This window comes from Sebastes fasciatus, chromosome 6 (genome assembly GCF_043250625.1).
Source record: "Sebastes fasciatus isolate fSebFas1 chromosome 6, fSebFas1.pri, whole genome shotgun sequence".
Classification (NCBI taxonomy): domain Eukaryota; kingdom Metazoa; phylum Chordata; class Actinopteri; order Perciformes; family Sebastidae; genus Sebastes; species Sebastes fasciatus.
This window is the reverse complement of record NC_133800.1, coordinates 17726209-17742621: the sequence shown is the minus strand read 5'-3', so window position 1 is coordinate 17742621 and position 16413 is coordinate 17726209. Positions and strand designations below refer to the sequence as shown.

At 42.8% G+C, this 16413-nt stretch overlaps 1 protein-coding gene across 2 annotated transcripts in view; it reads left to right on the top strand.

Annotated features, from left to right (window-relative positions):
• The window catches only part of setbp1 (SET binding protein 1), a 37174-nt gene extending 29437 nt beyond the window's left edge, over window positions 1–7737 (top strand). For both annotated transcript variants that reach the window (XM_074638153.1, XM_074638152.1), the window contains exon 7: window positions 2877–7737. In XM_074638153.1, the coding sequence (XP_074494254.1) occupies window positions 2877–3382 (506 nt within the window). In that variant the 3' untranslated portion in view covers window positions 3383–7737. The remainder of the gene's footprint in view (window positions 1–2876) is intronic.
• The last annotated feature ends 8676 nt before the right edge of the window (window positions 7738–16413 follow it).

Genomic DNA, 16413 nt, shown 5'->3' with positions numbered 1-16413 from the left:
ACGATATCCCCCCCCCAGTGTTGTTATGCCTCTTCTACCTTCCATGTCCTTCCCTTTTCCCCTTGTGCTGTTTCTGCACTTCTTGCTCTTGCTGTCCTCCTTTGCCTCTCTCCCACAATCTCCACATCCATACGTCCCCTTGTTCCTCCTCCTCTTCCTCCCCCTTCTATCTCTCTTTCCTTCTTTCCTTTCTCTTTCTGCTTTTTCCCTCGTCTCCCCTCCCCCTCGTTCGCCCATTACCCTCTCTTTTCCCCATTCTCCCTTCCCCTCCTCTAGCATGACTTACTGCCTCACTTCACAGCTTTAGCCCAATTAAAACACAGGCGCGCATGCATACGCATGCATGCCTCACAAGTCACAACCATACATGTATACATGCACGCATAGACCCACTCTCATATACACACATATACCTACACAGTAAGATAGATCCACATCCATAAGCTGATACAGATGCTAAATTTATATTATTGTCTGAGCATGCAACTATGAGTTTGTAAATCTTTCCTCAATAGAACTACTTTGTAGTGATTTAATTTTGTATGCATGTACAGTGTACAGTGTCTGTGATTGTGTGTGTGCGATTCTTAGCTAATCAGCAGGTCTCACTGCGGCTGACAGCAATCTCTCACATGCATATATGCATACAAGCAGGTCATCTTCAACTGAATTAGTGAGAATAATTTTCTTTGTGTCACATGACTCGTTCAAACACATGCATGCACTTTCATGCAGAGAAACACTCTCACTAAATGATGTAAATCAAGGATCACTTTATCCTGTCTGAAACCTGGTCCGTGAGCATGTATCTCTGTGTAGTGGTGACTTCCTATTCCACAGAGGAACAGGTCCTCAGTGCTATACGGCCCCTCACACTGCTGAAGGTCACTGGTTTTATGTTCCGTGTATGCAGCTCATAAATTTCTGCTACTTTGTAGTGTGTGTGTGTGTGTGTGTCTGTGAGAGAGACAGAGAGCTGAGCGTGTGCACACTTCTGTGCAGCTCATAAACTACTGCTACTTAGTGCTTTCTGCATTAGACTAATTTCACTGTCTGCCCTGAATTCTTGAGCAACAATAGAGTGAGATGTTCCGCTGAGTTTTAAATGGAGGGCGGTCAGGCCTCTCTTTATCTTCCCTTACTCTTAGTTCATTAGCAAACACCTTACCACGGAGCTATACACGCAGAATTTCCCCTCAACATTCCCATTTAGTTTCTTTAAATGTAAAAACCCATTGATTTAGTATCACAATATATTCTGTATCTGCTTGTTGCAACATTTTAATACACAAATTATTCAAACCCAAGATGCCATGTTTTATAGGGGTGTAAGAAAATATTGATACACAAGTATCGCAATACAATGTTTTGTGATACAGTATCAACTCTCAAAAACACTATCGATTTTTAGAGTTTACATGCAAAGATTTGTTGCAGACAGCGGCTCAGATTACACTAAAAGTAGTGCTATGATGTTGGACGCTACAGGGACTGTGATAAATGCAAATCCCACTGTTCTTATTGCATAACAAAGTAAACTTTTTTACACAGATTTTATACACATGGTGGTGTGTTCTTTATACTATGAGTTTTCCTAAAATTAGATTTGAAAAAATCACAATATATCGCCTTGCTAACGGTATATTGTAATAATTTACATGATACGTATCGTATCGCCAGATTCTTACCATGAAACAAATAGAAATATTCTAAATGTGTTGTGCACCGCGTTTTAAACATTACCCTGCAATTCAGCCACGCCATATTTGTCGTATAAAATTCCGAGCTGATTGGGTTTATTGCAGTCATCATGTGTTAGAGCGCTGCAGAAACCTGCGACATTGTATCAGCAGGATTCTGGAGGGAAGGAAGAGAGGAGACGGTTAGGGAATCCAGGAATAGGAGTAAAAGCTCAAGAAAGAGAGACCAAGCATGTTGTGTGCACACTGCTTGGGGACTGGTGTCTGATTGTGCTTTTCCTCCATTTTGGCTGTGGCTCAGTCTGAGCCCCGGGAACAGTGCCCAGGCAGAGAGGAGGGAGGGGGGGGGGAAGCTACGAAACGGGACAGAGATGGGAAACAAAAAGAATGACAGAGATGGACCAAAACCAGGAAGCGGTTTCTGAAATAGAGACGGAAATGAAATGGTGCAGTGTTACCAGTTTAATTGAAAATTAGAGAGTAGCATATTGCCGCTTATGAAGAGTAGGGTGGAAAAGAGAATGCGAGTGATGGGGAAAAGGGGAAAGAGACAGGATCGAACAGCGTGTAAAGGGCAAGCTGCCCAGTTCACCAGTGTGAAGGAAACAATATGGCTCCAGTTTCTTCTGCTCAGCCATTCTGAACTGCTGAATTCATTATTTGTGCATGTTGGGCACGTGCGTGTATGTGTGTGTGTGTTTGTGTCTGCGGGAGTACGTGCATGTGGATAAATGTGTCGATATGTGCGTTTGTATTTGTGTGTTTGGCTTTTTGGCAGCCTGTGCTCCAGATGCACAGGGTTGTTATTGTGTAGCGACATATGAAATGGTTGAAGGAGACATTTCTGTGGGTTTCCTGCTAGCAGAATGGGATCTCCTTCTCTCCCCTCTCCTCTCTGCTCTCTAGTAGACAATTACAGGATAGGATCTGCTCTCCTGGCTCAGCTGGGCTTTGAAAGGCTTACATGAATATGTCAAAATTAGCAGGAAGCTCTTGAAGCAAAAAAAAAGACATTCTCACCATGAGCTAAATTGGCGTGATGTCTTTCCTGGCCTTTCCAAGGCTGCTCCTTTTGACTGACATGCCAGCATGAAAACTCCTTTCTCTTTATAGACTTTGCTATTTATTTACCTTGTGATGTCTCACCTCACTCATGCCCACTCTCTACTCTTCCAGATGTTCCCACTAAGCGGAGGTATAAGCGACGCGAGGTGGAGCAGATCCAGAAGGACGTGAGAAGGATGCATTCTTTGAACTTTGAGCACGTGCAGAAGATCCTCCGTGCCAAGCGCCTGCAGCGACAAGCCAAAACAGGAAACAATGTCGTCAAAAGACGGCCAGGACGGCCCCGAAAACAGCCCGTAGAGGAATCAGAGCCGACTAATAGGAGGGTGGAAAGTCGGGCTGATGGTCGGGGTTTGGACATGTTGGCCGGTCGGAGAGTTGATGGGAGGACTCTGGGGATGCCTGTCCTGGAGAGGTGTGATGACCTGCCAGGTAGGCTGAGCCTCAGGCCGAGCTTGACCCCCGAGCCTCTGGAGTTCTCAAATCACGACTCCATCTCTGCAACAATTGAGACCGTGGTGCATCAAGCGCGATCTGTGCCTCCACTGGCCAAAGGGGGGAAACGCCGAGGCAGGGGCCACAGCAGGGACGAGTTATGGGCTCCTTCCGGTCAGTAGACCTGCAGGAGAGAGCAGCTCCGTAACCCAACGGAGAGCAGTTCATATTGGAGTCAGTGCTGTTTCAGATGCAGTGCCCTTAATTCTGGGACTCCTTGGTGCACTTTGGCTTGTTTCTCCTCTCTGATGTGTGAGGACTACAGAGGGTCAGTGGAGGAGCAGGAGGAGGGAACACTTCCGGTACCATCCCTCTGCTTGCTGAACCCAACCAGACATGAGCCTTTCAAGGATTCATTGGACCTTCATTTACAATGGCACTATATGGTACTATTTGATACTGAATCTGATGCTATAAAAGTGTGTGGTACTTATGATAGTGTAGGATATTATGTGATTCTTTATGTATCTGATACAGTGATGTGTATGGTACTTTATGATACTGTATCTGAATGTGGCTTTAGCCATATATTTACCAGCAAGGGGAGGGGGAATGGTTAATATTAAACTGTGCAGCTCTGCTTATTTTTGCCTTTCTGAGGATGCTTGTCAAAGACATGTGGGATAAAACAGCAGTAATTAAGCCACCTTACCCTTTTACTTATCCCTGTGTTTTGCTCCCACCCTCATCTGTACCGTCGTTGTTTTCTCCCTCTCTCCGAGGAGTAACTGATACCCGCTGGCAGCTCCTCACCCCTGGTCCCCCCCTCCTCGCTCGACACTCACCCCAATTCTTTAGCCCTCCCTGGTGCCCGCCGCTCAACTTCATCTCCCTTTGTCCTCTCATCTACTCCCAAATCATGTTTTACATCTCACATTGCTTGTGCTCCCTCAACCTACCCACCTGTCTCATTTAATTCTCCCTCCCTGCTCAGGCCTGTCCTGAGCAGTGACATAAAGGCAATATGGTGGATGAGACTGTCCCAGACTGTACATAGAAACAAAGTCCACTGTTGCCTGCCTTGTACAATGAGAACCAGCTCATACACATGTATACACGGCATACAGTATATCAAATAGAATTGTTGTACTATAGACAATGAAAGTTGTGTATTGTTTTATAACCAAAAACAGACATGGGTGCGACTCAAAACAAGTTTGTTTTCAGACAGAAAGAAGCGCATATATTCATTCATACACTCATTATTGTGTTTGTATCCAGGGGGCATTGCATACAGGAGGAATATCAGGTGTGTTTTTGGTAAACCTTAAAATTGGTTTATTGCACTATGAAAAACCCATACACTTGCATCAATCAAATGCAGCACTTACATGCTTGTTCCAGCCTTATGTTTTGGCCTTCGATGGTGTGGATATCCATTCCAGAGAGCATGCATTATTTTAATCAATTTGTATATGCAGGCTGCGCAGCCAAAAGCGTCAAACCGAAGCCCTGAAGTCTGAATCGTGATTGGACAGTTCAGCTGAAGAGGGCTCACAGTCAGTGTTTTGAAAAGCTAATCCCAGTCTTGTTACTTAACATGATTTTCAGTCCATATCCTTGGAAATATTTTTTTTGAAAGTAAATCCAGTATTTAGATTTAGAAACCAAAGTCTCAGTATTCAGTGTGAGGATGTATTATTTAAAAGAATCTAAATCAGAGTTTGACAAACTCTCCACCATGTTGGCACCAATGTAAAGCATTCCTATGTGCACTCGAGAATGTAGCCATCTTGGATATTTCTGTGTCAATATGTCAAGCCTTTGTTAAACTCTATCTACAGTATCTGTGGCTTTGGGTAGTGGTTGGTATTTTCTCAAATAAGTATTTCAGAATATAAGCAATGGATCAGTGTTTCTTTGGTTTTTTGTTTCAGGAGATTCAGTTTTCTTTGGGTTGGGTGGGATTCTCAGTTGCAGCAGTTCAACTTGTGCCTTATGTTTCTTTCTCTCACCAATTACATTTGACCTGAGAAGTATTAAGTGGCAAAGAGTGCCCCAGAAATTGACCCCAAATATTCATGATTGTGCATATGACGCATGTGTCTTAGTCACCAGAACCCTGACACTGCCTGTGTCCCTTCACAGCGTCCATAGTCAGCATCCTCTGTCTCCCAGCTTCCTCCTAGCGTTCTGACCCATATCATCATAACAGAACTAGAAGGGCTGGACTGCTGAATATAATACGATATAACTGTATAGAATACACACCATGTACTGGCCTACATACTGCTTTACAGAAACAGAAAGGCCCAATGTATCAGATGTGTTTCTATCCAGAGATATCGATTGTACTCAATGTCCCAGATATAATTGAAGATCACTTACCAGTATTTAACCTGTTATTTAAAACAGACAACTGGTTATGTACTCGGCAAGGGAGGAACAGAGGAGGTTGCCATGGAAACCACGTTCTCCTACATTGTTGTTTGCTATGCATCAGGCCATGCCTGGCGATGACCTTAAAAGGAATTTTCTGTTCTGGGTCCACCCTTCAACAAAGAGAAATAAGTGGTCTTATTTACTGAATAAAATGAATTCATGTAACAAGAATTGTGAATAATACCAGTAATAATTTGTAATAAGTTGTGCAGAAAGTGACTATCATTTCATGAAAACTATAGTTACTGCAGCTCTATGCAGTACAGCCTTAACCAGATGTAAAACTACAGTATTGAAGTGTTTGTTGTAAATAGTGTTAGTATGTCCATCCTGCATGGATACCGGTTGGGCTCGGCTATGCTGGGACTGTCTCCGAAAACCACAGTAGACCTTCTCTCTCTATTCAGACTGCTCAAGACCCAAGAAAACAAAAAACTACTACCCTAACTGATTTTCCTATTCGACAAATTCTGCTGTACATTGACAGTCATCGTTCCAGTCCGTTAAACTACACAGAATGCTAAAATAATTTGCCTTATCACACCTTTAAAAGTTCTTGGAGGATAAAAGCCCCCACTGTAGTGTTCTCGACCAAAAATAGGAATCCCCGCTGACTTGCAGCTATTTTGCCTGCAGCCAGTTGGGGCGGTGCAGTAGCATGAAGCAAGAAGGTTGTGTGTGTGTGGGGGGAGTTCTCAGAGGAAATAGCCAAAAATACACTCGCCCTAAAGTTAGTGTGCTTAACCTTGCTTTGCTAGATGACTTTCGGTGGGTCTGCAGTCTGTTGTGGTGAAGATGAGGTCTAGATATGTGGTCCGTGAGGTGTAGAGACTACACGCTTGGCAGCTTACTCCATACTGTGGTCAGTCAGTCAGCGGTTTCTGATGTAAGAGTTAAAGACCCCAGGTGTTGTCTGTCCTGTCTGTCTCTCCTACCAGCCAATGCTCCGGTGCCTTCTAACACTGACAAGTATTGTCCTAATCCAGAGCTTTCACTCTAAACAGAGACTGCAGAGGGGATGTGGCTGTGAATAGGGTTCAAGGGTCACTGTTGTGTTGTATTTAGGACCAGTCTGGTCTGGACCAGTGGCTACAGGAGACCCCTGAGCACTGATGTAAGGATCTTTTACCTTGTCTTTGGTCCTACTAGCATCAAGGGCAGCGCAGCGGTGCTTGACCTTACATCAGTGGTTGAGGTGTATTTACTGAAGTCCGCACTTACCAGTTCACTACAGTGACTAGAATGGGATATAATGGCACCTAAATTTTGATCACCCCCCCGTTCCCTTTGTAGCATGCTGTGATGAGTGTCCTACACATGGAGTGAGGGGTCACGTGAGACAGAACCTCATAAATGTACATGTAGTCATCCTCACAGCATACGTTACAGTTCTAAGCTATAATGTTGTTCGAAGCTGAAAGTGCAGATGAAGCATTGAGAAAACCAATAAATGTACTTCTTTAGAGCACAAAGTGAGCTCTTCTAACAGTGTGGGCATATTTTAGTTTGTATACATAGTGTATTTGAACCTTTTTCTAGAGTGGGTTTCCTTTATTTGCATGCTCAACTTGATTGTATGCATAAATATTTTAGACAAGCCGAAAGTTGAATTTCAATTGAATTTGGAGCAAGACTTGTACATTGTTTGATATGTTTCTTTTTGTAATGAATTTTTTAATTCATGAAGCATTTTTGTACATTGTATGAATATTAAAAACTGCAAATATTTGACATATAGAGTAAATACTAGATGCGCATGCATATGCATATATCCTTCACAGTATGTATGTGTAAATGTACACATATATTTTGTATTTGCATTTGCTGGCATACAGATATATGTCTTAAGCACATATATACATGCAATATATATGTATATCCATGTCCGCTGGCATGCTTTTGGTCATGTTTATCTTTCATGATCTTGTAGGTTCTTTTTTTTTGTTTTTTTATTTCTCTTTCCTCAGAAAGAAAAGCTCATTCTTTTGCTACCCTTCTGTTGGCTGGCAGTGTTGAGCACTTATTAAGAAGAACTACAGTTGAAGTTGTTCATGTTATCCATTGTGTGAAATAATAAATGACTTTATTGACAGCTGATGGTGGCACATATTCTCTTCTTTCTGTTTATGACCGGATTTGATATTCTGATCTCTGAAAAACTGCTTTGTCACATGCCGAGATAAGGCCGATAAGTCATTTTGTGACAACTTGAGACTTTGTATGTGTGTGTGTGTGTATGTGCAGCATGCATGTCAATGTGTGTGGGAGCGAGATGACAGGAGGGTTTGCTGCACTGTTGGTGCTGAATGTCAGATGGTCTCGGTGAATGAGTACTACCCCACAATGTGTTCGCTATTTGAGGTTAAAAGAGAGGGAATCCTCTCATTAGATTATGCTACAGCCTCACTCACTCAGTCACACTTAGTCACACTCTCACACACATACCTACACGCTCTTACTCTCGTACTTGTTCATTAGCCAAGCCTACATCTCTAAATCCTCCCTGCACTAGCCCATCAGTGTCTGCTCTAGGTGGGCTGGGCTGCAGGCTGCTCTGTTATTGGACGGAGCCGAGTGGGAAGTGCCCCACTATTGGCTGCTGCCAACTAGTAAAATTCTTCTGTTACCATGGTTGCAGGGTGAGCTGCCCAAATGTGTCTCAGTGTATCTAGTGGTGCTGATGGAACCGTTGGCACCACCGGTGTTATGCTGAAAAAAAAATCCCCCCTCTGATGGAAGTCAGGGCTGCAGCGGGGCTGCACCCAAATCACTCTCTACTGATGCCTGTAAATGAGCCCACATGGCCCCACTTCACATTCAGCACAAGAGAGAGGATGAGATAGATCACCAGGGCTGTGATCACGATGAAACAGCACAGCAAAACACATCCTGCATGAAGGATGTACTGTTCAGCCGGAGCTATACACTTTAAGGGAAAAACAGGATCATCAATCAGATGTGCAATGTGTGGATTTTCTCACCAGGCTCAGTGTCAGAGGACGATTCTTCCAAGACAGTGTTGTCCACTGCACAAGCTCGAGGTACAATAGCTGCATAGAAACATATACAACACCATCACTAATGAGATGAAAGGTGGTGATGACTGAAAGATCCACAACTAGAGTGAGCGCACCATTCAGTGACATCATTTAACTGAAAAAGGGTGCCTGGATCTGTATTACAGGAGGAAATTCTGGCAATATAAAATGTTACGTGAAACATAAGCTGCACATTTATATTTGTATGATATATTCCACCTGGTCAGTAGGTGGAGCCCCCATGCTGGACAAAAGAAATGGACTGAATTTAAACTGTCCCAGGTATTGTTTTGCTTTCTTGTTGCTCCATGAGTGTGCAGAATCTTTTCAAACGTTCACCTTTACATAACAATATTATGAAATCTTATAAATATTATCCTCTGTGATATCAGTGTCGGGCAGAACTATTTCAATACAATTATAAAAGTGCATAGTAAAAGAAAGAAATATTTGCAGAATTGGATCAGTGTTATGATATGGTATCTAGAGATACAGATCGTAAAGGGAATGTAGTGGTGGAGGTTTGTACTCAGAAAGTGTAGGAGGAGGACAGGGCTTATAAATTGTGGTGTTCAGCTATGGCCTGTAGGTTTACTGTTCCCAAATTTAAACAACCTGCTTTTTATGGAAAATGTTTCAAAAATTTGGGAGGATCTTCCTCCCAATCCTCGGTGGAGCAGCCTCCTTTGGAATGAAGGATTTAGGGTCGAGGGAACGTCACAGAGTGTGCATCTAAAAAATGTGCATGGTCCCAGTTGACAAAAAGGTTGAATTCTATGCGTCTCCGTACGTCACATCATAGCTCCTGCTAAGAGTTGCACTTGAACACATAAAGACTACAGATAATAGCCAGCTGACCATCAACATGCACGTATATTCTGAACCTGCGTGAGAAAAACACAACTAGTCACCCCCAAAATTTTCTGAAAGACAAACGACACAAACCTGACACTGTCAATGTGTTCCCACATTATGCTTCGAATATGAACTGAGAATACATGTCTGGATGAAAAGCTACAACTAACACAGCAAAGTTTAGCTTGCTTTAAAGTTGTTGTCAGTCTTTGCTGCTCATTTGCTTGTAGAGAGGAAACGGCAACCCAGATTGGTCAAACAGCCCTTGATAAGAACCAACAAGAGGCAGCCGTACTGGACACAAATTCAACCACCAACAACAACCCAATAACAGCCCAATGACGGCCAGCTGCATCCCTAACATAGCTGCCAGCCACGCGTATGAGCTTCGCTTGGGAGCTTTGAAGTGTATCATAGATGGAGTGGGTGGGCCTTTGGTGATTATACTCTCAAATTGTTGATTCTTCCTCCCAAATTCTGCCCACTTCATCAAACCTGCATAAATCAGCGTTTTACCACAGCATATGTCCTGGTAGCACATTCTGGAAGACAAAAGGACAAGTTTGTGGAAATAAATCAGAGCCTGCTTTGTTGTTGCTGGTCTCTGCCCAATTTTGATGACAAAGTACTTTAACTCTCCGTCTGAAGTAAAACTGTCACAGTTGTTTGTGTTGACTTTAGGCAATTCATCTCCATCTCTATGGCAACGAATTCTCCTACATGTATGAATTATTTCAAAGCTCAGCTTTGTACCTTTAGAACTACAGTAGGGTTTTACTGTTATTTCTGGTTAGCCCTTTGCGTGGTGTGAAGTACACAAACACTGTGAAGCCTCAGGAAGTCTACAAAAGTGTCTATGCTGCATCATATGTTTTCCTTGTCTGTTGTCGTTTTTTTCAGGGGTAAGACCAGCACCTATTCCTATGGGCACAGAATTTTCATCCCTATTGTGAAATATAAAATTAGTTCTTTATAGTCCTCAACTGTGAGTGCTTGATTTGTAGTGCTGCAGTGTCCCTTCAGGACAAGTGCAGAGTACAGAAATAAGACTCTCAAAATTGAGAGTCTTCTTTTTGTGTCTGCGACCGATAGCCGAGTGATTAGGGCAAATACCCTGAGCAACGAGTCCCCGGGTCGATTCCCGGTAAAGCTGCTCGATTATGGCAAAAATCATAATCACGATTATTTTGGTCAATATTGAGATCACGATTATTTAACACAGCTACTCATTGACTTTGGAAACATCATGCATTTAGAAAGAACAAAGTTTGGTACAAAATTTGAAGCTAGATCTATGACGAACTTTTGTTTTGAAGCTCTTGATGTTGTTAGTGTTTCGGCTCCCGTTAAGGTAGCAACCCCCCCCCCACCAGGGGAGGGGATACATGTTTTGGTGGTGGAAAGGAAACCGGAGCACCCAGAGGAAACCCACGCAAACACAGAGAGAACATGCAAACTCCACACAGAAAGGCCCTGCCCAGAACAGGGATCGAACCCACGACCTTCTTGCTGTGAGGTGACAGCGCTAATTGTGCCACTCAACTTTGTGCTCTTCTAACAATTTAATCATAAACACATTGGTTCTATAGATATGAATGGTGATGACATGGCAAAAAAATTCATCGCCGCACTGAAGACAGTCCATCCCGGTTGACAGGTTGACAGTCGCACTGGGAGCTCCGTCCCTCCCTGCAGGGAGAGAGGGCACAGCGAGCACTAAGCTGCGATGTCCAGCCGACCGAGAGCCGGTCGTGGCGCACCATCAATATGCCCGGCGAGGGTCCAGCCAGCCCTGGGGAAGGTTCCCACGAGGGGATCCTCCCACACCGAGCAGCCGTCCCTGACCCACTGAGCAGGGCAAAAGCGCACCGCTGTAAAGGAAAGGGATGCTTTGGATTTATAGCACACGGCAAAACAATAAGTCATTGCGAAATGGAATGAGGCACAATAATTGTTTTATGTTGAATATCTTGTTTTCATAATAGTTGGAAGCTGTAATTGTAATTTGATTAATTTCACAGCCCTAATTCCCGGCTGGCCAAACCTTTTGCTGCATGTCATTCCCCTAATCTCTTCACCCTCATTTCCTGTCTCACTCCACTATCACAATACTATCAAATAAAGGAATAAAATGCCCACAAAAAATCTTTAAAAAACTATTTTGTCACTAACTACTTATGATTTTCTCCAAGTCTTAAGAAGAAAAATATGAGTCAGGATGCATGAGTGAGTGCCAATGAACATCAGTGACTGTTTGAGGCACGTCCAAAGCCACACAAACCACCAACAACAGACAGAGCCATAAATCTACCACAGATAGTCCTGCAGTGCAAGACAACTAACCAGGAAGCCTTCCGTGTAACCAAGCATCCCCTCAATCTATCTCTGTTGCTGTTTTCAGAGGATGACTATTGCTGGTGTTTATGAAGATGGATAGAGCAGGCAACATCTTAGCTCCCTCTCCCTCCTCTCTCTCTCTCTCTCTCTCTCTCTCTCTCTCTCTCTCTCTCTCTCTTTCTCTTTCTCCACTGCACAGCAACGGCTGTGATGGGAGACACCATCTGGTGGTGAAATGTATCAGTGCGACTCAAAAACCCCTCAGTCACATCCACCACAGGACAGAGAGCATCATCACTAGCTGTAGTCAGAGCAGTAAATATGACTACACAAATGCAGTATTCCAGTTTATGGAAAATTAAATGTTTTTTTATGGTTTTGAATGATAACAATGTGAACTATGACCTCAAGCAGTCAAAGCATCACGCCCCAGTTATTTATTCATTGATCCACTTGAGAGATCAGTGCAGGAATTACTGTAGCTGAAAGTTGGCTGCGTCTGTGTGTGTGTGTGTATGGCGCATAGAGAAAAAAAAAAACCCACCAGAGATATGACAGAATGTGTTCTGCATAGAGCTGGCCACTGTTGCCACGGTGACAGTGTGACTCATGGCAGTTTGATTTGGATTTAGAGCGGTGCCCTGTTTTGTGTGCGAGTGTGTGGATGCATGTGCATAAGCATGTGTGAATATGTCCCTATCTGCATGTATGTAAATGCATGCATGTATATAAGCTTATATTTGTGTGCTGGTGGGATGAGGAAGAAAAGAAAAAAAGGGAGAATTTCCTCTGCACAGTAGTAATTGTTCACCTCTCTCATGTCTCCTCGGTCACAGTTAGAGCCTTTGTTAGCAGATTGGCTCTGCCTTAGTCTTATTAATGATGCCAACACTTAGGTAATGTGCCTTTTTGATGAGAGTAGGCCACTTAATCTCTCTATTCAGGCTCCATCTCGCGCACACACTCTCTTTCTCACACACACACACACCTCCCCCTCAATCCTCCTAATAAGCTGTCTCTCTGTCTCCTGTAATTTGGCAGACGAGTCTATTATATGATACAGTCATATTTTATTAATGGACCCCCCGTAGCGAACACACACACCCCTTAGTGGATGAGATTATGTGACGCACAGGGAGCACGTCCGTCTCTGTGTTAAAAATGATTTCAACTCCTCGGTTAGTTTTCATCTGCACCGTTTGTCTGCTGTGTTGTTAGTATTGGGCTGCAAGGCAGAACCACAGGCATTTTCTGCTGAAGTTGGCACTGTTCCTCCACACTTCATTACACTTCCATCAGCTCAGTGATAGCATGGAACAGTGCAGCTTCAAAAGGCCGAAAACAGCAAAATAAAAGGCAACGTTCAATTATTGAGTTAAACATTTTGTGGAAATATTCTTGTCTCTGTCTCTCTCTGCGTCTCTCTCTCTCTTCCTCAGTGTTGTGCAGATAATTCATCCCATATGTTTCAGCAGTGCCAGGCATTTCAAGCTCTGTGGTGAACTACGCTTCTCCAAAACTAATTTGCTCAAATACAATATTCCTTCAAAATTACCCAACAAATTCAGTCGTTTTTGCATATCTGCAGTGTTATCATGAAACGTATTTACTCTTCTGTGTGGCTAACTTCATCTATACATCATCTTATCTTATCATCTTAGCAGCTCTGTGACACTGCTGTACAGCATGCCAACAATGACAACACTAACACTGACAACTACTAAATAGCACTAAACACAAAATACAACTGAGCCTGATGGTAACGTCATTAGTTTTACAGGTACTTAGTCATAAACCAAAGTATTGGTATGAAAATATAAATTCAGATTTTGACCTGATGGTGGCACTAAATGAAAAGTTAATGACCAAAGTGATTACAATTCATCCTGGGTGCCAAATTTCATGTTACTCAATCCAATTTGTCAATACATTTTACTCAAAACTACAAATGTGAACCTCATGGTGGCGCTAAAGGAAAGGTCATCAAAGTCATTAGGATTCATCCTCTAGGCCTGTACAAATTTTCATGGCAATCCTATAGCCGTTGATGCCAAAGTGGTAGATAGGTTGGCAGATATTGTCATCCCTAGAGCCATGCTGATAAAACAACAACAAATTAGAAAGATACAGTAGATTGATTTTATGTTTCTCTCGATTTTCTTTGTGCAGGAAGTTGTTGATTGATATTAATTTCATTACATCGGTAATTTACCCTGTTATGCACAGAATTTGTAGCATTGATAGTAATCTGTGGGTTTTGCTTTAAAGGACCAGTGTGTAGGATTTAGTGACATCTAATGGTGAGGTGGCAGATTGCAACCGATTGAATACCCCTCCGCTTACCCCTCCCTTTCCAAGCGTGTCGGAGAACTACGATGGCCTTCAGGTAACGTAAAAAGCAAGTGTAGAGCAAGTGTTTGGCTTGTCCGTTCTGGGCTACTGTAGAAACATAGCAGAGTCCGTGAAGAGGACTCGCTCCCTATGTAGATATGAAGGGCTCATTCTAAGCTAATGAAAACACAACGATTCTTAGTTTCAGGTGATTATACACGAAAGAAAACATAGGTATGAATATTATATTCCATTTCTGCCAACATATCCCCCGAAATGTTACACACCGTTCCTTTAATGTCAGCAACCAAAATGGAAAATCTCCTAATGTCCACGTGTAATGTGGAAATCAACTCTTGGTATAACAATACCCAGTATCTCTCTGTCTGTCTCACACACACACACACACACACACACACACACACACACACAAACATACACGCTTTGACCAGTCTGGAAGATGCGTGCAGCTCAAAGGATGAAAGAGGAATTCCTCCACAGCAAATACACTAGGTAGCTTTTTCAAATTTGCATATTCATATAATCTTTGTTTTCTCTGTGAGGGCAGCTATGTATGACATCAAGCCATTTTCCAATAGTTTATTACAGTGAGCATCTTTGCCGGGAAATTCTGTAGTAAACAAATCATTATTCAATATCTACATACCATCACAATACAGTGCAATGTCATATTTCAAAAGGGCTTCAAACACTGCATCACCCCATACCCTTATAATCTGCAGTGTCATTCTAATCTCAATATAAACTTCCTCCAAGCGAGCCGAGGCAAACAGTCAGCACAGTCAGGACCACTTCTCTTGTTGTCTGGTCTTGTTGGAACAGATGAATGGATTAAGTTCTTTATCAGACAGTTTTAGGGATTTTTTTTACGTAGTTTTATGCCTGCAGTGGCTTGTCTACACCGGGTCGACAGCAAGGAAATATTATCTGATTGAAGAAGCTCCAGGAAATAGTCCGGCGACAAAGATAAGAGGATGTTTATTGCAGTATGTTTGTGCGTGTAATGTTATCCAAACAAATCCTCACATTTCTGTACATGCACACGCCTGAACGTGTGCATTTGGCATGTGTGTGTCCACTTAATAAAGAAGAGTGAAGCTTTGAGCTGTCAGGTACACGTGAAGGTTTGACACCGTGTGACAGTCAAGAGTAACACGCTGAGAACAAACGAGTGATTAGAGTCAGCAGACTGAAACTGAGTGGCTGCTCATTAGACGCACGTTGACAATGTTTGGTTATGTGCCAACATATAGAAAGGCAGTCATTAGATAAAAACACCTGTGCAGATACTTTAGTGTGTCATCAGAAGTGTGTGTGTGTGTGTGATAGAAAAAGGAGAAACAGCTCTCTACCTGCAGGCTCTGGACCCCCCAGGTAGCTCTGAGAGAAAAAAAAGGTTTGCCAAATGATTTATGTTGTGAGAAAAAAAAAAAACTGCATTGCATAAATTTGTGATCATGCTTTTAATCTTTGTGATAAATGCCTAATGTTTGAGAAATAATGAGTATTTACAGCCCTTAAGCACGAATAATTAATTAAGTGAAATGGCCTGATAATAGAAAGAAAAGGAATCTGGTGGTGATGGAGTTCAATATCTGGTTCTGCAAAAGTGGGTCACCGTTTTTTGGGGTCCAGAGGTAGAAGGTGCTTGAGTGTACCACAGTAGGTAGAGTCTGACCTCCGCTGCACCTCTGTGTGGAACCAGTGGTGTTTTTTTTCCTCTGTCTGTTTCAGTTCCAACCCTCCGAGGCACATTACATAACTGCACTATTATTTTTCCATCCCCTGCCTCTCTCTCTGTCTGTCTGACTGACATAGCGGGGGGAAATACAGATCCAAACAAGGCAACGATAATGACTCGCTTCTCTCTTTTGATCAGTCTATTTGTTACACCCTGCCTCTCTATTTCCTGCTTTTTCTTCCTTGCTCTGTTTTACTAAACTCTCTATTTCTCTCTTTTCCTGCCCCACCACAAGTTGGTTCGCTTTTGCACCCATGTGGTACGCTAGCTTTCCATTAGTTCATTTCCCCTGCTTTGAGAATGGGCTTGCATGTTGCGTGTATTTGTGTGTGCACACTGAATAAATGTGTGTTTGTGTGTGTGTGTGTGGCTGTGTATGCATGCACGTGCACATGTGCGTGTGTCTCCCAAGTCTCAGAACAGTATTATTGTAAACATATCATTTGAT